The sequence below is a fragment of the Cottoperca gobio genome, chromosome 3 (genome assembly GCF_900634415.1).
Source record: "Cottoperca gobio chromosome 3, fCotGob3.1, whole genome shotgun sequence".
NCBI classification, from domain to species: domain Eukaryota; kingdom Metazoa; phylum Chordata; class Actinopteri; order Perciformes; family Bovichtidae; genus Cottoperca; species Cottoperca gobio.
Window position 1 is genome coordinate 25,522,246 of NC_041357.1, and position 25,445 is coordinate 25,547,690.

The 25,445-nt window shown below is 42.3% G+C and overlaps 1 protein-coding gene across 8 annotated transcripts in view; it reads left to right on the forward strand.

The window, feature by feature from the left end:
• tln2a (talin 2a) overlaps positions 1-25,445 on the forward strand; it is a 77,930-nt gene that overhangs the window by 17,482 nt on the left and 35,003 nt on the right. For 7 of the 8 annotated variants that reach the window (XM_029458313.1, XM_029458323.1, XM_029458325.1 and 4 more), the window contains exons 2-13: positions 2,542-2,589; positions 16,417-16,588; positions 17,402-17,499; positions 18,491-18,620; positions 18,916-19,068; positions 19,706-19,848; positions 20,088-20,215; positions 20,431-20,494; positions 20,627-20,731; positions 23,154-23,309; positions 24,002-24,103; positions 24,610-24,686. In XM_029458313.1, coding sequence (XP_029314173.1) covers positions 16,453-16,588; positions 17,402-17,499; positions 18,491-18,620; positions 18,916-19,068; positions 19,706-19,848; positions 20,088-20,215; positions 20,431-20,494; positions 20,627-20,731; positions 23,154-23,309; positions 24,002-24,103; positions 24,610-24,686 — 1,292 coding nt within the window. In that variant the 5' untranslated portion in view covers positions 2,542-2,589; positions 16,417-16,452. Of the gene's footprint in view, positions 1-2,541; positions 2,590-16,416; positions 16,589-17,401; positions 17,500-18,490; positions 18,621-18,915; positions 19,069-19,705; positions 19,849-20,087; positions 20,216-20,430; positions 20,495-20,626; positions 20,732-23,153; positions 23,310-24,001; positions 24,104-24,609; positions 24,687-25,308; positions 25,371-25,445 lie in introns of those variants that run through there. The other variant, XM_029458328.1, reaches the window with a different exon arrangement.

The window sequence follows — 25,445 nt, forward strand, 5'->3', positions numbered from 1 at the left end:
TGGTGTTTCCTAAACTTCGTATGTTGAATTTTGCTCAAGGCAATCCCCCTCCAGGCTCGGAAAAGACAATAACAGGATTGCAAATGGCTCTTAAATTAAGTGAGATAAGGTTTCTCTCTCCTCAAGCGTGTTTCGTTTAATTTGTGTGTTCACGTTTATTTGCCGGGAGGCAAAAGGCTTCGCATTTCCCCTTTTTGTCTCATTATTTTCAGCTCTCCCTCCTGGTAATGTTTTGATGTGGGTTTAATACAGCCTAATATGAGGCCCTGTTACCTGGCACCGTTTTGTAACCACTTATTATTACCGAGTACAAACATTGTAGAATACAGTTTAAGTGACATTTGACTTATAACTGGATCTTTGCCAGACTTTGAGCTAACAGATTGCTTTTTAAATGTCAGATTTGGTTGTCTGTTTCCAGATCTGCTGGAGTTTTATTGCATATGTGAAAAAAGGTTCTTGCTAAAGTGATGGCTCTCCGGTAAACGCTGGCTGGGTCTGAAGATCTGGGGGTATGGAGTTAGAAAGAAGTGAGCTTATCAAACCTCCAGAAGCCCGCTCCTCATCTTTGCCTGAGGCTAGAGGCTACATTAGCCGCTACTAGCATAACACACCTGAATCTCCCATCAAACCTTTGGTGGTCAAGTTGCATTGTGGGTAATGTAGGTGGCAGGTTTTTTGCCTGTAAGATATTTACCTTTTTCTTTTACCGTTGTTCTTTTAGTGGAAATACACTACTGGAAACTATAATGTTTTACCTCCTCAGTAGAATTTGAAGGGAGTCACTGTGTGAACCTCAGTAACAAACCCAAAACCTTTTCCTGCAAATGTCAGCGGGTCAATGATGCTCAAGGACGGGTTGTTACTGCTAGATGTCCGAGCTAAAGCTGTGCTGGAGTCTGATGAGTAAGCGGGGAATCAGAAGTCGGATAGAGATGGCTAACAGCGGTTAGCAGCTCCGTCCAATGCTTTCATCACAATGGATTTGAGCCGCTGACTACATTGTTTGGAATTCTTTGCGCATGGATGGATTCCTTGATGGATTAAAATGCTGCAGTCCGTTTATTTCCTGTGAAAAATACTTAATCCGCTCACGTGCGTGTGTGTGAAAACAAACCACCTGTTTTATAGGTTTGCATGGCTGAAGCATCATTGCTTACAGAACAGTATTGTTGAGTGTGTTTGTGAGTGTTGGTGTTACTGCAGTGTGTGTGTGCATGACAGTGAGAGCCTTCAGTGTGTTGCTTTTCCCTCCAATAATCCATCTTGAGTGTCTCTCACTTGTCCCCCATCAGCCTGCCAGTGGAGCAGCTGCAGCCCCTGTCATTGACTCTGGCTGTGGGCATTATACTGTACACCCTGGGCAGGTGTAATAACCCACTCTGCATATTGCACAATATTCTAGTCCAGAACTGCAGCAAAATAGCACATGTATTGAACTGACTGCAGACCATGCTATACTTGACTACATGTGGCATTGTCACTGTTGTGTTATAGAACTGCTGTTGTTTTTACTGCATTACCAGATGGAGTAGACAACATTTTACCAGCTTGTAGAATAAGATGGTGTACAAGATTCATGTCTTAACAAGTAAAAGGATTATTCCACCTCTTTTGCTTTTGCTATAATGGCTGTAAAGAAATCAGCCTGCAAATGTAGCCAGCTGTAGCTAATTATTGTTGTTTCTTGGAGTAGAGCTTACTATAAAATAAAACTCTTGGCGGTTTTGTCTGGTGAATGTTTTCATTATAATCAGCCAAAGATGGTTTTGTGAAGAAACAAAAGGCCACAAAGTGAGTGGACTGTGTCTTTTTTTTGGACTTTCTCTACATAAACAAGCTTGCTGATAACAGACACACAGCTAGCTAGCAGCTCGTTAGTAAAACGAGCAACAGCTGGCGGTTAAAAGACCCAAGTCAGAATCTGCACTTCATATCACTGTTGTAATTGTTAAATGATGTCAAAACGTGTGTGTTACATAATTAGAGACAGCAATTGCGCTTTTAAAAAAATGTAACTACTCGACTATTCTCCTTCTTTTAGCTGTAAAGTTTCTTCCAAGTTAGCGAGTACATTTCCCTCAATGTCTTTGGGCTTTGCTCTTATCGCCGCCTGATGAACGCTGTCTATTGGATATCATTTAATAAAAGTGCTGACGGCCGTGTCTTTGTTTATGCCGCTCAACGTTGTGTGAGTATTTTAGAGCACAGGGGTGTTTTTGGAAGCTGCCATACCTAGAGTGCAATGATTTAACAATAAGCAAGAGATGGAGCAAGCTGAATGTATCCGATACGGTCAAATCTTTTTTTTATAAAAATGCCCTGAGCGGCCTTGATAACAAATATCTTTCTAGAAAATCTCTGCCTTGGCCTCCACCATGTAGGACCGCTGATTTAAGTTCAACCAATAATAAGTCAGAAATGTTCAGTGTAGTTTATGTGTTGAATCATTTATAATTATTTTATATTTCACTATTTAATAACTTGTATGTTCCAGGATGCTTAGAAAAACTCACACATGTCCACCGTTTGTCTTTTCAGCTGTGAAGATCAGCATACAGCCAAGGCTGCATTTTCCTCAGCAATAAGGTAAGGTGTGTGTGTGTGTGTGTGTGTGTGTGTGTGTGTGTCACTTGTGCGTCACTTGTGCGTCACTTGTGCATGAAAGAGAAGTAGCTGAACATATGTGATGGAATTAAATTAAACTACGAAATCACACATTTGAATAGTTATAATAGAAACATTGCACTTGATGTGTTGACACAGACTTGGAGTCAATTCAATCTTCTCATTTCCCCAACACCTGTTCTTGTAGTGAAGCTGTGTTACATGGCCCACAGTATTCACATTAAGTATGGAGTACATTGCATCAATGACTACGTTTACATGCACAAAATATTCAGTTTTTTGCCCCTCTTCTGAAAAAGACAATATTCCCACTACGCTGTTCACACGGCTAATGAAAATGAATATTTCACCAATATTCTCGTATCCCTGCAGCCATGGAAATAGTCATTATCTTTAAGCTTTCCACCGGCGTCTCACTTGTTTGGCCGTTCGAACACAGCCTCCCTCTTACATTCCTTCGATCATCTTCTTGAATAGGGTTGCCATTGCTTCATTATCCAAAAACCTGCTGATGTCCAAGCTAAATGTTGTCGAATCCAATCTTTCCTAATATTTAAAAGCAGGCGTGTTTCTCCTACCGACCGGACATGTGGGCTTTTCTTTGGATTCTTTTCTTTATCCAAACTGAATATACATAACCAATACATTACATTAGTATGGAAGAATACTGTGAAATGGTTAAAAGCCTGGAATCTTTCTTCATGATAGTTTGTGCTTTGCTTTTTCTCAGCCACAGTTTCTCTGTATTTTCTCACACGTACAGTTGGATGTTTTGTCTTTTATGATTCACTCATAATAAAAGGTTTGTGTTTACCCAGCAAGGCTGTGTGTGTGTGTGTGTGTGTGTGTGTGTGTGTGTGTGTGTGTAAGCCAGGCAGACCTGGTTTAAAGCCGCTTGCCAGGTGCACTGGATCGATTCCCATGTGATCTCTTCAGTGGACACAAAAGAAGTTGCTAATTACTTTTAGATAATTAACTGAAGATGTGCATGTGCCTGAACATCTGCATCTCTCCATGACAGTATGCAATAATGTATACTTTCAAGCGGACTCGATGAGCTGCTTTCAGAGGGCAATTACAGTAACTATGGTGCCCAGCCTCTCGCTGTTGCCATGCTCTGCCCCACAAATGAGGTTTACGGTCGCTGTGCATTTTAGTTTTCCTACGAGTAATGAGCTATAATGTTGATTTGTCTCATGCCATGCTTCAATAAACAGCCAGATCACATGCGCGTCGAGTCCAAAGCTGAAACACGATGAGGCGACAGGTTAAATATTGGTTTTTAGAATGCAGTAAAGTGACCCTCTGGTTTTTTCCTCTGATATGTGTCTGCTGGAAAGAGAGAGAGCGTTTTGAATTGCTTCAGGTGGTCTAGAAGACACGGGGCAAAAAATCAAATCAGTGTCCAAACACAATGTGTTTTTTTTATATGACTTTTGTTAGCGTAAGAAACAACCTTTAATTCTGACAGCACTCATGTTAAGCTTTTTTTCAAATACCATTGTATTTCAAAATGTTAAAGTTCATTTTAAAATGGTGCCTCGCGCTCAGTTTACTGCGGTTGGAATACAGTTTAAGCTGCGTCCGACGTTAACTTTTCTGTCAAAGTACAGTGGGAGTCTGTCTTGTATATGTTCACTCTGTACTCGACTAGTGTCACTCCAGCCTCAGCCAGTCTCTACTGTCCAGTCGGTTTGCTCACAGTTGACTGGTCAAGCATGGCCTGATTATGAAACCATGGTGAGACAACACACTGGAACTTACTTTGGATACAATATGTACAGTATAGTTTTGTTGTCTGTATGTTCTACATAACTGCTATTCTTGGGTTTTTAAAAGCGTTTATTTTTTAATATGAAATGCATGTTTTTCCTGTCCTGTACACACGCGCTCTATAATTTACCCATTTTCAAAGGAATTGAATTACAGTCGCACATGCTGCAGCTCCTCATTTAGTTTTTTTGACATTTATAAATGACCAAGAGCTCTGCTATTGATTGGGCAGCTGTAAACCTAATTTGGATATTTATTAACACTAATCTACTTGTTTTTTTTGTTACTGTTGCAGGCATAACTTTAGGTTTATTTCCTCAGCCAAGAGGAATGAAACCTTTAATTAGAACTGGCAAATGTGTGTTTCTCTAGCTATGGCGAGTATAATTACTATGTAAGTAGGCTTATAACATTTTAAACATCTCAACATTTCCACACGGCATACCCTTGGGGTGGTTGTCGTAATTGGATGTAGGAAACCCTACTGCAAACTATATTAATTGTGTAGACCGTTACAACAGTGCTGCCATGTTTCCTCTAAAGAGAGACATGTCTGAGCTGAAGATGGCTAAAAAGGTCCATTCCCAGCCTGACCGAGCTCATGTTTAGACGTTCCTCAGAGTGTATTCCTCTGGATCTGGTCCAGACTGGGACTGCACCCAGATTCAAACTCAGAGCGGCTGCATCATTTAGCAGCATTGTTACCTGCACTTGATAAAGGTGACTTTATCAGAACCGATGACGACTGGGTCTGTCACTCTCCGTGCTGACTGTACGCGGTTTGTCTGTCAAGTCCCCCAAAACTGCAGACTTGTACCAAAACCTACTTGCACATTACCTCTCAAGCTTATTGGAAGTGAAAGTTTCACAAGATGGAATTTGGGTCACGTATCACTGTAAGTGTGCAGAAGTATCCAGATTAATGGTAAGAAACTGTTGTTTAATTCTGTTTCTCTTGGCAAACAAATGACTTGGAGCAGATCCTAGTTGGATGTGAGGTATCAGTAATGAAGTGAGCCTCAGGGCTGCAATGTGACTAATCATTCAGTTTGTCAACTCGCGGTTAATTCATTTTATGGGATATGGCCTCGGTCCATTTTACCAAGTCTGGAACACTTGCAATAAATAATTTACTTTATTTGGCATTTTGTGTCCGTTTCCCGTTTTTCTGTCAGAGCCCACGGGGCCTGACCATGACTCACGACTAGCTCTTGTCCTGCATCTTACACTCTGACTCTTTTACGCTATCACTGCATTCCTTCCATCGCCAGACATCTTTACTGGCGATCGTGCCTTCTGGTTGGGGTGACCAAGGCCGTCGACCTAAGGCCATCTCCATAGCAGCTGGCTGGCACCATCGCAGTGAATCACCTGTTTTTTTCCGGCAGGGTGGCCTTCCCATCAAACGGGTTGAGTAATCCCAGTTGCATCACTCCCAAATAGAAAAGGCCACAGAGTCCAGAAACCCGTTGGCCTCCCGTGCATCCAAATCTAGGCGGCTACTGCGGGTCTCCTTTTCTTTTTCTGTCCTCAAATGATGCCTGTGTTTATATTTGTGTTTAGATTGAAACGGTCTGACCCTGATAGTTTTTTAAAATAAGGCCGTTTGTGATACTGTTTAATATATGTGACCGCTTTCAACCCAACAAAAAAAGGTATGCACTTGTGTGATGTTGAATTTTGTTCCTGCACCAGAGGCCTGATATTGATCCACACACATTGATTTCCTTTTGACCTGCAGTCATATTATCATGTGTCAGACTCATTATACCTGCAACAATGTCAATACTTAAATGTGGCAACACTGACATTACTCTCACTATCTCGCCATCTGATTCTCACCTCCTGGTTGTAATGGATTCTTTAAGAGAACTATGATTCATCCATACAGTTTTCGAATCTCTCTTTATACTGCAGAAGACGGTGGAATTATTATTGAAGTAAAGGCTTAGACTGAATCTTTGGTCTGACAGCCAGAATTATCCCTGGCTTTTAACTACACCAGAAGGTCCCGCAAGAAAGACAATCACCTCCAATAAATGTTAAATGCACAACAAAGCACAGGTATTATGTGGACTTCTAGTGCACGGCAGGTTTCATTGATTCACGATCACCTTGGGATTGGCCCATGTGGCTTCTGTGTTTTAGGGGTGTTTATGTGACATGGGCACAGATGATAAAAATGCCAAATCCTGACCGGAGGTAACCCTAACAAACATCTCTGCCTCAGCCCTTCTTGATCCACCATATATAATACAAAAACACTGAAATATGTTTGCTTTGTTTTACAAATAAGTAAAAGTACCAATACCAATATGTACGCCCACTCCATTACAAGTTAAAGCATTCTAAAAGCAAGAATGTTAGACAGTAAAGTAGCACAGACTGTAAATACTAAGCATCAAAGTAAAGTAGTGGAATTATAGGCTAGTTTTACAATATAGTTATACTACGTTTTATCATTCTGTGTAATAGACTACAGACAGCCAGTGAAATATCTCAAATTATTGCTTAAAGGGGACACCAAATGGATTGCAGGATGCACATATAAACACACATGCACGAGCACATGCCTGTTGGCGACTCTAACATCCATCAGTAAAGCAGGAATGCATCTCAGCTTTCCTTAGACGCTCAGAAAGCAGCGAGTGCAAGGAGAGGAATTCATGCTGGCATGTGAGCTCTGAATCAAAGTCAGAGAGAGAGCTTTATAGACCACCAACCAGCTGATGAGTTTAACTGAAGAGTTTTGTCATTTGTGTTCCCTTTCCTGCACACCGATATGTGGATGACTTTATTTTACTGAGTGCTCTGTTAGTCTGTAATGCATTTCTGCTGCTGCATGTCAGCGTCGTGCAGTATCGAGGTGAAACTGTTATTACTGCACAAGTTGTTCTTTTAATAGTTCCAAATCATCGGCACTTAAGGCGTCGCACAAAGAGCGCCGCTTTTGCGAGATGCAGCTCTTTTTCCGATTCTTGTATTTGAGAGAGCGTAAAGCATTTGATGCATCAAGAAGTGACGGTGGTTTGTTTCAGGTCTTTTTATGGAAGACGTGCTCATCTTGTCATGGTGGTCTTTAAGCTCAGTTTGACCCAGACCCAGTTTGATGTATGCACGCTGTTGTGCCAGGAAAAGGTTGATGTATGTGGATGATTAACCTCTTTTAGCTGTTTTTAAAGGTTTGGCTCTTCATGCAAAGCTCCTTCTCGCTGTAACGTCTTTACATTGTGGGGGCTCTGATGTTTACAAGTGGCAGTTTGGAAGAACGGAAATTAATTATGGTGATATTGTTAATTACAAACTGTAACTGATCGTACTTCACCGCCGCCTCTCAAGTGTCCGTTTGTTTAATATGCAATAAAAGCTGAGATAAAAATTAGCGTCCGATTACAGCTTCAGCTTTTCTTCTTTACTTTACAAGAACTTCTATGAATAATTTAACCTTTTTCTTTTTTTTTATATATATATCTATGGCTTAAAAATCTGAAATGTTTTTAAAGACGCTGAATATAAGCACAACATATCAGCTAGCAGTAGCTTTAATCCACAAACACCAGTAAAGCTCTCTAGGGCTTTCTCATTTCTCTTGCCTTGTAACGGATCAGATATTAGTCAGGCCACTGCCAGCCTCCGTAACCATGGCAACTGGTATTTGAACACATCTTCAAGTGGCAATAAAGTCCGAGTAATGTTAAAGGCTGGATCTATACTCTAAATGGAAAACAAAATTACTTTTTTTTAAGTAATACTGTAATGTGGGAGTGAGTGAGGTTTGTAATACAAGATGAACTCTTGAGTGGCGGCTCGTACAGCCATCCTTTTTGTCTTCAGGTACAAACCAAAGTTGATATTTGGTTTGTGCAAAACGATGCGGAGTGACTGTAGGCTTGGCTTCAGATTTCAAAATGATTCTCTCCTCTAGTGAAGAGGCTGAATTGATCCCAGGTCCATCCCTCTCATGTTCTGCTTTCAGCTTGGAGACAGGAAAGAGGATATGCTTAGCTAGAAAGAACACGTTTTCTTTTTATGGCCTCAATAAAACAACAAGGTAATGATGATAAGTTACCACGTTATGTGCCTCTCTATGTTGAATGAGACATTACCGGCAAGCTCTTATGTTTGATTCGTGGGAGTGTTGGGCAACTGTTTGTCTCTCCTCTGCATGAAACTTGACACATGCGTTGGTGCTGCTGCCGACGAGGCATCACCTGCCTGCCTCAAACATTTGCCGAACTCGCTCGTTCTCTCAGTATGCAGTCTGTCACCTGACTCCACCACCAACCAAGTGGATAATTATGCTAACAGGCTTTATTTCTCACATGTAGCTTCCTAATCAAGTAGAGGGGTGTGAAGAAGTGTGTATCCCCGTGCATTGGCGTACACAGTGCCACAGTGAAGAGCAATTAAACTGGAGTTTTTTAGCTATTTGTATTCCCTCTGGCATGCAGGTGAAACCTATTCATGTTGTATTCTGCATCAGAAGTGTCGGGACAAATTGAATCAAGTAAAGAAAGAAGGTAGTTTGTATTGTCATCAGGAACTTGACATTTTTCTACTCTCCACTCCAGGCCTCATGCCATTTAATGAAATGGAGAAAAATGTGATTCTTGGACACACACACACACACACACACACACACACACACACACACACACACACACACACACACGCACACACTCCTAGCACAAATATCAGGGAAAGTGATATTTACCTGATACACTCTTTTAACCTCCAGGCCACCGCATCCCTATTTAACCTGCTGGATGATGATAACCTCATTCTGAACTGTGCCGACACACTCGTGTGTGTGTGTGTGTGTGTGTGTGTGTGTGTGTGTGTGTGTGTGACTAAGACTGTATGCTTTAGATCAGTTTCTTTTCTGCCCAATGATTAGTCAGTGTCTCTAATGTGTTGTTTAAGCTGTGTCTGCATGGAAATGACGACAGTGGTGATAAAAAAGAAACGGTGGAATAATAGTTAAGACTTCCAACTCTCTGCGTACATGGGAGGGTGAGAAGACACTGATTAAATATATTTTAACACTTGAAAGGCCAGTCGAGATGAGTAGCAAGAGAGCAGGACAGCAAACTGTCAGCTGTGCATGGGGCTGTTATAAGATTAAAAAGTGTTTTTAAGCTTTTACAGAATATCTCTTCTCTGGTAAAAGTGAAACATACAAAAAATACAAACATTAATAAATAAATCTAACCACAAGTATTTTTTCCATTTTCTATTTTTCTATAGTATAGGCATCCTTCATTTTTCATCTCCAGCAGCCGTCGCCCTCCCTGCATCTCCTGAGGCCACGCGTGGTGTCTCAGTGAATGTCAGAATGTCATGTGATAAGGTTCTATTGTGCTCTGGCCTCGCTTTATGTCGGGAACAATATGCTTTTGAAAAGGCATCGCTGGAGGCAACAAGTTGCTAATTCAAAGTGTGATCACATTTAGTTATCCCTTTTTATAGTCAAAAATAATGTCAACGTGTTTTTGTTTTGTTTATCATTTATTATGAAAAGGAAGGAAAAAACAGGTCTTTGGCGTCACATTCTTCTAACTACCACGCCCGTGCTATCCCAGTTTGTCCCTGGTGCAGAAACTAGGCTACCAACACGCTCTGTCCAAATATTGAATATGTTCTCCGGTCCAGAACTCCTCTAGGATTGGGCTGTTTCACTTGTTGGCTGTTCTATTATTGGATTAGAGGCCATGTTACAGTAATAGGGCCTGGGCATTCCCAGCAGGCACTGCTCTGTCTCATTGATCTATTGAACAATGGCTACATGTTTCAGTGCTCGGTATCCTTTTCCTTTTATCTCATGAGCCTTTGTCCGACTCTTAGGCGTCCAGTTTTCGCCAAATGAAATCACATTACATGTGGCAAAATGTAACCTGCTTTACTCTCAATCTTTAGTGTTCTCTGCTCGCTGCCTCTGTCTTTCTCTGGTGTGTCTATTTATTGCATCTATGTCAAAGACAAAGTGTCTCAGCCTCACCCTGAAACAGTCTTGGTAGGTCATCAGATTCTTGACAGACTGTGCACTGCCCCTACAGAGAGTCCAGGTTACTAACAATTAAAGCCCAGTCACATAAACATTTAAAATGGGGACATTTCTCAATTCATTCCAATGGATTTTGCCGTCTGTTTGTCTAAAATGACGCATCCAGCCGGCCTGCACTTTTTCTCCAGGGCACTGTGTTGTTGAGTAGTTGCAGGATTAACTTTCCTAGTGGCCTCACCATAACAATGTCTTTGGCAGCAGATATATGGACATCTTCAGTGTGTCCCTTTTGTTGTGGGAGTATTATGATGCAAGGCTAAAAAGCACCTTCAGGGCTCGGCCACTTGAATGCACTCATGATCGCCAGGTGTGCTTTTTTCTTTACTTTAGGGAAACTTGGTGCTTAGATCATATTCCCAACGACAATGCTAGCATGTTGCTGTTTAGCACGTATAATGTTGATCATATTCACCGTCTTAGTGTAGCATGTTGGCATGCTAACCATCTTTATTTAGCTTACCACACAAAGTACAGAAGAGGATGGCACGAGAGGAAAGGTCAGGGGATCAAAGTCATTACAACTCATCCTCTGGTGACCATGAATGTGATTACCACGTCGGGGTTCACCGAAGTCAGGATGGTTTATCCTCTGGGGAAACCATCAATGTTTGTACGGCAACAAAGTGCTGCTGTCAGTGGAGTAAACCACATGAAGAATGTTGCTTACAGCAGAGCAGTACTGTTGGATATTCTTTGTTATGTGAGCCTGCAGTAGATCAAAGGCGTGTAGGTGTAGCTGGTGCAGTTGGGTATAAAGTCAGGGGGGGGGGGGGTGCTTTGTGCTTTTGCATTAGTGTGGGAGTGTACAGCGTATTAATGATTATGAAAGCGTGTTCTCTGTCTGTTGTTTTTCATGTATTGGTTGGTTCAGTGTGTGAGGCTCAAAGGCTTTAATTTGGTTTAATTTTTAAAATGTTGGATAAGAACATTGCATTTGATTTCTTATGACGGAAAACTGCAAAAGGTTCTTGATGATGTGAAGGGTATCACTGCTCTGTTTGGCATTGATAGTGAGATATAAGCGTGTAAAGTAAACAGATAAAGCTGCAGACTGACACCACCCTTGTGCAGCAGGTGGTTTGGTCAGAGAGAGCAGGCAGGAAGACAGACAGACAGGCAGGAAGACAGGTAAATAAAGCATGAAGACAAACAGATGGTCCAGCATCCAGTTGTGTTTACCAGCATGGAGAGAGACGGAGACGAGAGTGATGGAGCGGGTTGCAGTAGGTGAGATTACACAGCTGCAGTCATGTAAAGAATAAATGCAGCTCTTCTTGATCGCATGTAGAAATACCTCGTGTAGTATTTTGCTTTGCTTTATCTGTTCCTTGTAGTGTGCGATCGTAAAGTCCACTGCTAACACGTCTTGTGCTTCTGTATCTGTAATGTTATCAAGTAATTAGTCCCTAATTGACCCAAATAGGCCATTTAAGGAATTCAAGGAAACATTTTATTGGATTAAAGACACTCCCCATTCAACAATTCCCCCATGATAAGATTTGAGTATGACACAAGATTCCACCGCTTTGGTCCAGACTGATATATCTCAATCTCAAAGAACTATTGGATGGATTCCCACGACGTTTTGTACAGACCATCATGGTTTTCTGACTATAAAGAACATGTTTACATGTTGCTAGATGCTGAGGCCAGAGATGGTATTGGTGCACCTGTGTAAAAGCATGACCTATCCCTTACACCTTCTGCACTTTGTTTTCACTTTGTTAGGATTTAATTCTCTAAATAGAGAGGGCTGTCTGTTAAATTGCATTACATGCATGATTAATGCTAAGGTGGGTTTCTGACTGTCGTACGCACACTGGAGCCATCTTCCCTCCCTGGATTTGGTAGCAGCCTAATGAGTTGGTTGTGCTAAAGTGTTTGGGGAGCTTTCCGATCACATTTGATCTCTGCAAATCCTTTCTCATCGCGGGAAATGGAAAATGTGTGATGGGATGCTTTGGCGGTAATCCGGGTTTGATGGAGACTCTGCTGTGTTTTTGCTGCGGGATGAAGGAGAGATTTACCTTCATTTCTTTTTAATTGGCTTCATTTGAATGTCGTGCTCATAATTTGTTTTGTGAGGCGTGATTTGTGTTTAATCAGTTTTAAGAAGTTTGATGTTAAACAAGTTGAAAGTGTTTTCCATTTGTGTTTTGTTTATGAAAGTGTTGTTTGTGTGCAGTGAAATAAATTATAATTCACACAGAATTCACATCAGGCCTCAAGGAAAGATAAACAATAAACAATGGTGTGTGTGTGTGTGTGTGTGTGTGTGTGTGTGTGTGTGTGTGTGTGTGTGTGTGTGTGTGTGTGTGTGTGTGTGTGTGTGTGTGTGTGTGTGTGTGTGTGTGTGTGTGTGTGTGTGTGTGTGTGTGTGTGTGTGTGTGTGTGTGTGTGTGAGTGAGTGAGAGAGGGAGTGTGAGACACAACCAAGTTCTAAAACTGAAAAGGATTTTATTTGAGCTGATTTTAAGTAATGTTTGTACACCTAAAAAGAATAGCCTGTAGCATCGCTGTGCGAACACTGTGCATTGTTTGTAGCTCCACTACTCTGTAGCAACGTTGGTTTAAATTTGTATTCAGCTGTATGTTTGAAAGTAATTTGGTCCAATTGGGCGAAAAGGAGCAGAGCGGCCTGTGGGCTCACGGTGGAATTGCCTGTATTTAATATTGATACCGAACACGCTGGTATTCGTTAGCTCCTTGAAGCATCGTTAAAGCATGCAGCCCGAACATGTTGAACACAATCAAGACTTTTCTCTCGTGTTATGAAAGGCATTTGAAACTAACAAATCCAAGACATGAAAAAGAAAGCCACGTCTATGCAGGACACGGCAAATGTCCCGGACGTGTTGGCGTGCAGCGTACAGTTTATTTTGTGCCGTGCATGCTCTTGACGAAGGTTTCTCTCACCCATTCAGAATCTTTTGAATGAGACGGCACAAAATAAGACATCAGAGCTGTATTGTTCGCCGTACCACCTGACGATCACATGCTTTTAGAATGAGTCAGATCAATTGATATTTAGGAAGAGGCTTACATGGAAGTAATCCTTTCTCTATAGTTCACACTCAGTAGTCCTGCCGGCCGAGCCTGCTGGCACTTCCACTGATTTATATTATATTATTAGTTTATCGTGTTCTTTCCTCATTGCTACCTCCTCATCTTTTTCCCTCTTCCTGCTGCCTGACCGCTTATCCGTCAGACTTGTAGAGATGCAGCGATTACAGTCTAAAAGAGGAATATCACATTATTTATTTCTGTCTGCTTGTGGTGGCGAACAAATACCAACCCAAGGGTCCGTAACAAGACCACTGAAGCTCCAGTGTGTGTCAAATCGAAACACAACTCTGGTGGTGATGCTATGAGGATTTATAGGACGATGCAATATTTGTATAATTTAAAACAATACGTGCACATCCCCCGCAGCCCTGTCAGTGTTTCCACAAAGTCGCTTTTGTTTCTTTCCTTCTCTGAAGTAGCTCTTGGTCCGGTCTTTTAAGGGGCATCGCCGTCGTCTTCCTTCCCTTGTGACACGTTGTCATTGTGACAGTTTAGGTTTAACAGGATGGGATCACTCAAATAACAACAGGTCATATATGTAGGAAGGTGTTTGTCCTTAAAGCTCAGTCAGCCTCTGACCGTGTGAGTGATTGTGTACAAAGTGTCTGGCTTTGGTCCAATCGCTACCAACAGGATGTTTGTGCTTGACTGATTGAGACGGAGCCCGAAGCAATAACTGAGACAAATGAAAGGTCGATTCAGCGATACTGGAGAAACACGCCGAACAAATACTAATGATAGATTTACCGTTCCTCTCGCTGCCTTTCTCTTTAAACATCCACGGCTTTTCCCCTGTCCTGTGCACGAACACGGACGTCCCCCGTTGGCGATAGGCTGGAATGGTGTTGTGTGGCACTTTGTTTGTTTCCGATTTACAGAGCCAGAGCGCGCGCACACAGAACAGACCGCTAGCTGGCCGTGAGGAGATATTAGCTGAATTTGACAACAAGTCTATTGTATTAGAATCTCTGACTCCACCTTAAACCGGCTTCACTAAAACATAGTGCAACAATAAAGGCAGTTATCAAGACCAACAAAACATATTTCATTATTCTGAGTAAAGTGTTTTAATGATGTGCTACAGAGGAATGGTGTTTCGTGACGGAGCTAAATGCGAAACTCTTTTGTCTGGTTGTACTACTACCACAGTCGGCTTCAGGATACTGCGGAGGAGTGTCGACATCGTGTGCCAGACAAACACCTTCTCTCCTGTATGTGAACACATCTCACATAGGAACCAGATTCTGAGCGTCTGAGTCAGGGTCAGAAGCTAGCGGAGCAGATGAGGGTCCGCCTTTGTACTTCAGCCATGGCGCGCACTGACCCCTCACCTTCGACCCCCCCCCCCCCCCCCCCCCTCTGGCACAGAGAGGGGCTTTGTGTTCCCATTTATCCCGGACAGGAGGTGTTCTGTTATGGAGGTCACTTTCTTATCCTTCTTCCTGCATGTAATCGCTGTGAACCACAGCTGCGGCGAATCGTTTTATTATTCATATTCTAATCTGCAATAACTGATTTGAGTTTTTTGGGTGAACTTGTTAGCAAACAATTGCTTATTTATACATCCAGCAGTTATAGAGCAACATTATCTTTCATGGAGAAAGTAAATCCAATATTCACTCTCTTTTTGCTCTGGTTTTGGTCTCCACCACGGTTTTTAGTTGCTAAATGCTAACGCTATGTTCACCGCCGAGATGCTAACTGTGTCTGATGGTCAGGGGGGTCACTGTAGGTTCATGACTTCGAGCGACCCCTTTCACATTGTCGTATTCACGTTGCCATTTGATACATTGTTAACGTAAAAATATTGATTACAGCCGTTTTAATTATAGTTTTCAATGTATAATAATTAGTGAGTTCTGTGTGCAGTGAGACGCTGGAAAAGACGAAACTTGTGACATATTACGATTTTCTAAATCTAGGACCGTACCTCGTCTCATATCACGATATTGCTATAATATCTATATAATTGCCCAGTTCAAGTAGGACACACGCAGACAACGATCTGGAAATTGCCCCGCTGCCTCTGAACACACAGCTTCCTCTTCACATATCGGCTCTTGATGATGTTTTTGTCACTGGGAAAGAAACCGTTTTTTGAAGCGTTGATGTTAAAGAAGGGGTTTGTTTCACACAGCTTGTATAAAAAGTATTGTTGTAGAGCGTTGCCTCACCACTTCCAGTTGTTGTGGGTGGCTTTGTTGCTTTATTTGATCTTTAAAGTCTCTTGCTCAGAACACTCTGAGTCTTTACTTTTATCCCCAGCAGGGACCAGATGGGTCGTTCTCAAAAAGTGATACATTTTTTGTCGGTTCTTTTGCTTTATGAAGCATAACAATGGCCTCACTGTGCACAAATTAGCACTTTCCGCACATTCATAAAATGTCATTGTTTGACAGTGCGAGTGAAATAAGTTTTTTGTGTGTGTGTGTGTGAGAGTGTGTGAGTGTCAGTGTCACAACAGCAAGTCGACAAGAAAGTGCAGATGTGTGAAGAAAAGATGCCTTTTTAGTTTGTGCTTTTGTTTTCTGATGGGGAATATAAAAAAAGATGTTACTTGTTATATCAAGCAGAGCAGCTATGCCACAGTGGCTTCATGTAACTTTTAGGATATTCACATTTGAAGATCGTGTGTGTGTGTGTGTGTGTGTGTGTGTGTGCGTGTGTGCGTGTGCGTGTGCGTGTGCGCGTGCTCTCTAACAACAGGAGAGTCATTCTCCTCCAACATCTGGCTCATTCATCACAGCCGATGAGTTTTATCACTGTTCTCAAGTTTTGGACCTCCTGGATGTGTGCCATGCAATAAACTCCCCCCCCCCCCCCCCCTTCCTCCTCCTCCTCTGCTGCTCTGTCCTTCCCCTCTCTGTCCTGCTTCTTCTCCACAGGTGTAGCTGCAGCCCCCGCCCACACCGCCTTCCAAGATGGTGGTGCTGTCGCTGAAGATCTGCGTTCGCCAGTGCAATGTTGTGAAGACGATGCAGTTTGAGCCCTCCACGGCCGTCTATGACGCCTGCGGGATCATCAGAGAGCGGGTCCCCGAGGCTCAGAGTGGACAGGGTGAGAAAGAGAAAAGAACTTCCAATGGCGTGTAAACTGTAGAAGAAACAGGGATGCAAAGGGATAATGCAAGATGAGGAACGCAGTGTGTTTGCGCTAAGATTAGTCAAGATCTTTCCAAAGCTAAACATCTAAATATGTTCGTTATTATTCACATAACTGTACTTGACAATTAATTACAACATTTAAGGACTTTATGCAACTACATTAGCATAATGTTTCAACTTGACTGGTTGGATGTTCGGGGGCTCACAGACGACTGTAAATACACTTCACATGGTTTTCAATAACAAAGTAAATATTAGAATACAGATTTAAGAAAAGTATTGCATTCAAATAAATATAATCTTTCATTTGTTTGTTGTGACCCTCAGATTTAGTCTTGTGTAATATGTCTTATAGTCTAATGCTGGGGTCAGACTACATGATATTTCTGTCTGTAAGCGACTGTAGGGTCATAAATACTTAACGTGACACCACACGCTCGACCCCGATCACTCATAGCTTGCACTACTCGCGTAACCGATGTATGCAGGTGATCAGAATGAGATGGCACCTCCTGACAGCATCATGTTTACAGACTCGACGAGAGAAGGTTGTGGGGCGTGTCTCAAATGCTTCATCGATTTTGTTCTCGTCCATGAGCACACTACAATGAGCCATAGTTGTGCCCAATGCTCAGCTTTGTTCCCGATGCCCCACGTCTTAGCAGGTCGGGATCATTATGGTCCCGGCATGCTCTGATCCCGCCATAAGGAACGACTTCCATCACAACAGTGTGTAATATGCTGATGTTTCTCCTCACCGCTCCAGCTTCAGACTACGGTCTGTTTCTGTCTGACGAAGACCCCAGAAAAGGAATCTGGCTGGAGTCTGGAAGGACGATGGACTACTACATGCTCCGCAATGGGGTAAATATACCAACCGTTTTAATCCAACACACACACACACACACACGATCATGTTTACAGTCGTTGTTTAAGTAACCCTCCAAACTCCATTCCAGATGTTGGACTATGCACCGAGGTATGGCACAAAGCAAAGTGATGATCGTTGACAAAATGCTTTATGAAAATATCAACAATGTAAATGATTGTAACACAATGTCTGCAAACGACTAGACCTACGTTATAGAGTTTGTGGAGTTGTGTACTCAAACTTAGAGAAATCAATCCTTCTAGTCAAGTTAATGGTCCGTTCCACTTCTGTATCCCCTTTGTGCAGCGTCAGCGTCGTGCTTTGTCATTAATTGACTTTGCATCCAGTTTTGAGCCACATTTTTAGGATCTTTGTTATTTTTAACACAATATTTTATCCGTATGAATGATTGACGTTATCAGAAAAACAAGCTAAGCACACGATGAAATTGGACGTAAAGGAAGAAAAAAAGGAGCACATCAAAGGAGTCTTGTAAAAGAGGTTTTAAAGAAGTGCTCCAGCCCGCTGCAGATCCTTTTGCCAGCCTCTGATCCCTGCAGACAAACTCCCAGGCGACTCTGCTCTGTCGTGTAGTGCTGCCTCTCAGCACATCTGTGCCTTTTGGTTTTTGCAGCTCTAAATGGTTTCTCCTCTTCAAATCCACCAAAGGCAACCCAGGTAGAAGGCATGACTGTGACCAATTATTCTGTACCAAATCTCTCCTCATTGTTGTGATTGCAAGGGAGCAGCGGGCTGTGATAGTCAGCCGTTAAATAAGGTTTTCTGGACCATATTGTCCTCTCTCTACATGCAACCTGGATGCATTTGATCATTTTCTCAGCGGGCACTTTCTCAGCCTCTCTGTCTCTCTCCGCCTCTTTCTCTCTTACATTTAATTCCTGCATTCCTCTCTCCTCTTTCTGACTCCCCCCCCCCCCCCGTTCTCTTATTTCTCTTATTTCTCTTCTTTCTGTCTTGGAACAGGACATCCTTGAATACAAGAAGAAGCAGAGGCCCCAGAAAATCAAAATGTTGGACGGAGCGGTTAAAACCATCATGGTGGACGACTCCAAAACTGTGGGCGAGCTGCTTGTGACTATATGCAGTAGAATAGGTACAAGGTTTCTTCTACTAGCCCTTCTCTTCATGCTTTTGAGGTGCTCTGCACAGGTTTCACACTTTGTAAAACGGTTACTTGCCATTTAGTAGGTTTTTTTTCAGTGTTAAAACATAATTTGAGTGTTTTCCCAATCCCAACAGTTTACTCACCGGGACACAAACGGATTGTGAATACACTAAATTAACCATTTTAATTGCTTTTGTTAGTGCAAATATAAAACGCAGATTAAACGTTAAATTAAACGATGTATCCAACCGTTTTCTTTTTCTTTTTTCCTTTTTGGTTACAGGCATCACAAACTATGAAGAATACTCTCTGATCCAGGACACGGTGGAGGAGAAGAAGGAGGACGGGATGGGCACGCTGAAGAAAGACAGGACGCTGCTGCGAGACGAGAGGAAAATGGAGAAGCTGAAAGCCAAACTGCACACAGATGACGACAGTGAGTTCAGTAGAATTACATTTCCAACTTTCACTTCAGATCTCTTGACCCCCAAAGCTGCACTCTACAATGTGCTCAGGCCAGACACCCTCTTATCTGTACCAATAAACCCTGTGTACTGAAAGATACTTCTTTTTCCTTGGCCATCTTGACAGCAAAGGTTGAGGGGAAAATGTTTCCTTTTTGTATCGCCCTATGCAGATCCTTACTTCTGGAGCACAGTATGACAGTTCGGCTCATTAAACGCAGATTAGAAAGGCACACACGTCCGCACATATCATTACACAGTTCACAGTGTACAGCTTTGGAACCTCTTTGACTTTTAATAGAGCTGGCCGTCAGGCAAACAGAGAGAGTGGGATGCAAGTAGTGAAAGATAATGAACAGAGGACTAATGGAAATGACTTGGCGTTGATGGGCATGTAATCTAGAGAATGAAGGTAATGCTTAAAACCAACAGATCTTACACACGACGTATTACTGGCTCCCAAACGTACACGGGTTTCTTTTTATCTGTCTTTGCTTGAATCCTTTTCTTTCTCTGTAACCTCACAGATTGCATTATCGTAAACTTTTAACCGATTTATTCCTAGACTTCGTTACAATCTGATCCCTGTGCTGCATTTTGTGTCGTCAGTGAACTGGCTGGACCACAGCAGGACGTTCAGAGAGCAAGGCGTGGACGAGAACGAGACCCTTCTGCTCAGACGCAAGTTCTTCTACTCCGACCAGAACGTGGACTCCCGAGATCCTGTCCAACTCAACCTGCTTTACGTGCAGGTGTGACCCCCCCCCCCCCCCCCCCCCCCCCACTCTAACATAATAACCACCAGAGGAAGGGAAAACTACAGACCGGAGTACACACAGTACCCTCCATTATATCCATCAATGGTGACGAGTAGCTACCAAAATGTGCAGCGGCCGTCAACTCTTCACAGATACTTGCATCGAAGCTGTAATATAAAGCTTCATCGCTTCACTTTTACCCAAATTAAAGAACGTTTTTATTTGTCTTTCAGGCTCGAGATGACATCCTAAACGGCTCTCACCCCGTATCGTTTGACAAGGCCTGCGAGTTTGCAGGCATTCAGGCCCAGATCCAGTTTGGACCTCACATAGAGTATAAACACAAACCTGGATTCTTAGAGTATGTAAAAACATCCCTTCTTTACTCCACACACACACACACACACACACACACACACACACACACACACACACACACACACACACACACACACACACACACACTCGATCGAAATAGACACATTTGTATTCGCATTATAAATCCAGGTTTTGGAGTTTGGGAGAATTGATTGCTCTTTTTTTTTAAGCTTCTTTTGTGTTTTATTTCTTTCCCAGCATGAAGGAGTTTCTACCCAAAGAATACATCAAGCAGAGAGGATCTGAGAAGAAAATATTCCAGGTGCGTGTCCTTTTTTTTAGAAAATGCACATATTGCTTGTTTTACATTCAACTCATTTGAGCACCAATTGTTCAAAGGCTAAACACACACACACACACACACACACACACACGTGTATACTCCAACCTGCAGGATCACAACAGCTGTGGAGAAATGACGGAGATCGAAGCAAAAGTGAAATACGTCAAACTTGCTCGCTCTCTGCGGACATATGGCGTCTCCTTCTTCCTGGTCAAAGTAAGTTGTAACGCATGCATTGATTGTTTTACAACATTTAAATGTAGAGACCGTACACCCTCAAAGCTTCTCATGTCTCTCAAATCACTCTCAAGGGAAAAACTGTACACATGTGAGCAGGTCATTATTTTTTAGGGCTGGTAAAAAACTAATTAAAGTATTATTTTTTTTGTTATAAACATTAAGTTATTTTTGAAAATTATTTGAAAGTATTTTTATTATTGGCAAATGTAAAAAAATAAAGAAAATAAAAATGAATCCAACTTTTTTACACAGCAGACACAACTCTACAAATGAAGGAACTCTTGGGTATTTGCTTGCCATACATTGTCTCTCATGCATCTTTCTCTCCTCTCTGTATAATGTATTCATTAACACACACACACACACACACACACACACACACACACACACACACACACACACACACACACACACACACACATACAACACACCAGCAGCAGCAGCTTGTCTGCAGGGAGGTCAGCGTGCTCCTGGAAGGAAACCAAATGTTTTCTGTGCCGCTACAGATGATACAGGGGAGAAAGTGGACTGAATGAGATCGCACTGGCAAACCTGCGACACTAAGTCCAACCGCCAGCGAGCCATTGGCAGATTTTACTCGCATCATTTGCCACTTAGAGGACATCCTGCACGGGGTCATGGGGGAAACCTCCCTGTCTGCATTGATAAATTGCTTTCCAGTTGTCACCTGTTGTGACTGCATCTCTGCTGAGCTCTCGTAGAAAATGAGATCCTTTCTGGTAATTGCTTGGATAAAAAAAAAAAAGGTCACTTACTGACTCTCTGCCAGACGGTTCCTGGCTTTTCATCAGTGGCTTTCAGCACCAGAGGATAAGGGTCGAGATGAAGTATAATAAAACTCTCTATTACCTCATCAAATGGTCATTTGCAGTTGCTAGCACGTCGTTATTCCTGCAAGTCCACACTGTACTTCAAATGTTATTCCTTTTATAAAGCGTAAAAAGACACGCGCGTCTTAAACCGTGCCTCACCTCCTGGCCTCGGATCTGCGTTCCCCTTGATCAGTTTGACATTCTCACCTTCGTCGTCATCCTCCAGAGTAATCCAGTGGAGCAGAAACATCTTAAAAATAACCCTGGGAAAAAAAAATGCAGCCTATAGTCTCCAACCCGTAAACCCCGGAGGCCCAGAAGGGTTTTACAGGCCCTCCAGGACTTTTACACAACTCACCTCTTTGCCCTCACGTCACAGCCCGTCACAGCCCGTCCGTCCGCTCACCGACTGCAGCTCCTTGAGAAACACTTTGTCTGTCCATGCAAGGGAAAGGATAAGAAGTCAGCGTTTCTGTCGGCTCAGAGAGCAACTGGAGTATGACATTAGAGGCTTAGTGAAGACGGCGGGAGGATGAGAGTTTTTGACAGGCAGATTATTATGATTAAGTCATAACGCTTTAATTACTAACTGGGTAAAAACATTTCTTTAAACTGGTTAGACGGATGAATACCCATCATGGCAGATCAGTGGGATGGCATTAAGAGTTTAAATCTGTTAGGTCTATCTATGCGGTTCAAAGTTGTTGCGTGGACTGTTGATCTGTCCTTTTCTCTGAATGTCTTTTATTCATAAGTAATGCCCTCAGCATAAAATTGACATTTCAATTTGTTTTGTTTTGCATCATGGGGGTTGGTGTCTTGTTGGGTTATTCATTCTACTTTTTATTTATACAATGTGGTCCAATGAGAGTGAACCCTTTTGCACAAATGTCCTGCGTACATAAGACCACCATAATACAAGTTTCAATTACAAATACATAAACACACAAAGCTTCAATTGAAACTAGTGGATGTAAGGGAGCACTGCATGGCCGCCAGCAGTTTAACTGAGAGTACTTGTAGCACTATGGTGGGTTATCATGGCCCTACTGTACTGCAGGCAGTGTTATGAGGGCTCATTGCACCAGTGTTTAGTATCAGTAGCAGCAGAGGCGTCGTTTATGATATTAGTAACACTTGCATGTGTATGTTGCAAGGTGGGTTTTTCAGCGCAAGAATAAGTATGCAGGATTGTGATAGTGAGGGTTAACATGAGGGGTAATAAATAATGAAATGCAAAGTGTGGAAACCTAAATGTCAAAGAAATTCAAAATGAGGAAGAAGAAAGAAGGTTTACTTCATCTGAATGGAGGGAAATGTTTATCTGCGTTTATCGGAAGAATCCAGCCGTGAGATCTTGTGAAGCAGTTTGATTTCCTGCTTCACATAAACATACGGCAACGAGCAGATCTCTTCCAACCGATTGTGTACGAGTGTAAACCGTGTTAAACTCGAAACGAGCACCTTTCTAACCAAAGCGCATGACGTTAGGTTTGTCTCAGTCGTAAACAATCAGCAGCCGTTTGTTTTGTTGAGAAATGACATTAAAGTTGATGTTTCTGCAGGAAAAGATGAAGAGCAAGAACAAGCTGGTGCCGCGGCTCCTGGGGATCACCAAAGAGTCTGTGATGAGAGTGGAGGAGAAGACCAAAGATGTAGTTCAGGAGTGGCCACTTACCACCGTGAAGAGGTGGGCGGCCTCACCCAAGAGCTTCACCCTGGTAAGACACGCGCACAGAAAGAAAAACATCTGACTGGACACTCGTCCACACTGAGCATACGTCCCTGGTAATAAATAAAGACAAGCTCGCAGTAAACCCGACTGTTCCCTGCAGTGGCCATTAAACAATCACTGCAGGGCTCAGTCTGCCTGTCTGTTCGTTCCCTCACGCACTTCTGTAGTTATTGAACAGACTCCTTTGTCTTCCCTGTCAATATCCCTCCTTTGTGTCAGCAGCCAGAGTCAATGAACAACTTGGATTTAATCTTGCAGATCTGGGAGATGTACTGTCTCTATTAAATTAACGCTCGCTCTCTTTCTTGCTGTTAATTCAGCGGAGTGTCTTGTGCTTTGGGATTCCAGATGGATTCGATCTGTCGTTCACATGTTGAAGGAGAAACAGATTTTGAGATGTTGTAAATCGATGGGGTCGTCCCGTCACCCCATTGATGTATAGAGGTGTACAGATCTTTACTAAGAAAAAGTCCTCTCTGACTGTGTGTGTGTTGCAGCAGCTTCATGTCATCCAACACAAGATCTAATATTCATCTGACACTAGCTGGTTACACAATAATCCTCGCTGTTAATCCTCAGCCGGTGTACAGTACAAGCACTACAGTGTAAAATGCATGTTTAAGATTGTGTGTGTGTGTGTGTGTGTGTGTGTGTGTGTGTGTGTGTGTGTGTGTGTAGGACTTTGGGGAATACCAGGAAAGCTATTACTCAGTGCAGACCACTGAAGGGGAACAGATCTCTCAGCTCATTGCTGGTTACATCGACATCATCCTCAAAAAGGTGAGACATTTATTATTTATCTCCAGAGACACCGACGAATCGATAACGTCTCAGATCTGTCGGCGCTTGATATGCTCACTGTTACTGTTAAATAAAAACATGTGGCGCAGGTGCACTGTAAGAACTCGTAGAGTTATTTCCTGCATATGTGGGTCTCCTTTCTTTCTTTCTTTCTTTCTTTCGTTCCACAGTTAAGAAAGTTGACACAATTATGTAAGTTCTGCCGAAGAGCATCCTGCTCACTGATTTGTTTTCTTCTGGTTTATGACATTTTTAGTTTAAATGACCTTTTTATCTGTTGTATCCAAAGCCAAAAATAACATTTTATATTTGTCAATCTGAGACTCATTTCCTTCTCTGAATCACAGGATGAATTTCAGCCCATGTTTTTTTTATTTTTATGCGACAGTAAATCTAATATTTAAGATTGCCCTCAGCGTTGCTTTTTTTTTTAAATCCTTGTGAACTCCTTTTGAAACTTTGGTGTATTTTTCTCTCTGCTACAGAAGCAAAGCAAGGACCGCTTTGGATTAGAGGGCGATGAGGAGTCCACCATGCTTGAAGAATCCGTATCCCCGAAAAAGTATGTAAATGACTAAGTGTTTGGTCTGTTAGCGCTCATTCGTGTTAGCATTTAGCTCAAAGCAACACTGACAGCCTCACAGAGCTGCTGACATGGCCACACATTTGTTATCAAGCACTTAGAAAGAAATGCTGTAGAACAGAGGTCTTCAGCAGGGGGTCCCGCTGAAGTACTGCAGGGGGTGTCGCAAACATTTGGGTTGATTAGACAATTTTTTATTCAATTTAAATGTCTTTAAATACACTTTAACATGAATCTGACATTTTGTAGCGAACGGATAAATGGAGGCAAGAGACTGAATATCTTAGTATTGAATAACTATGTTCATACATGGCACTAGGCCCAGTTTAATATACAACACAATGCTATACAATATATATGGTAGGGGTCCCTGCTCCATCTCTCCATCAGTTTGCAAAAAGCAATGAAATGAAAAGTACTGGACAACAAACTTGTATTTGTATGGATGAATCCTTCCCGTAGTTTCCATATGATCCCTGCGTTACGTGACGTAAGTTATTAAAATTTTTTTTCCCATCAAAACAAAATATCAGACTGGCTCCTTTTTTCAATTTCCTTTTCTCCACGGCCCTTGACCACGGCGCACACATCCATCTTACAGGACCTCATTTCACCACATGAACACCTCCTCCGCTGGACTTTATCCGCACAGATGATCATTATGTGAGGACATTTTGTTGCACTGGACAAGCAGAGGCTGAACATGTCCTGATTAGATTTGTATTACCTCATTTATCC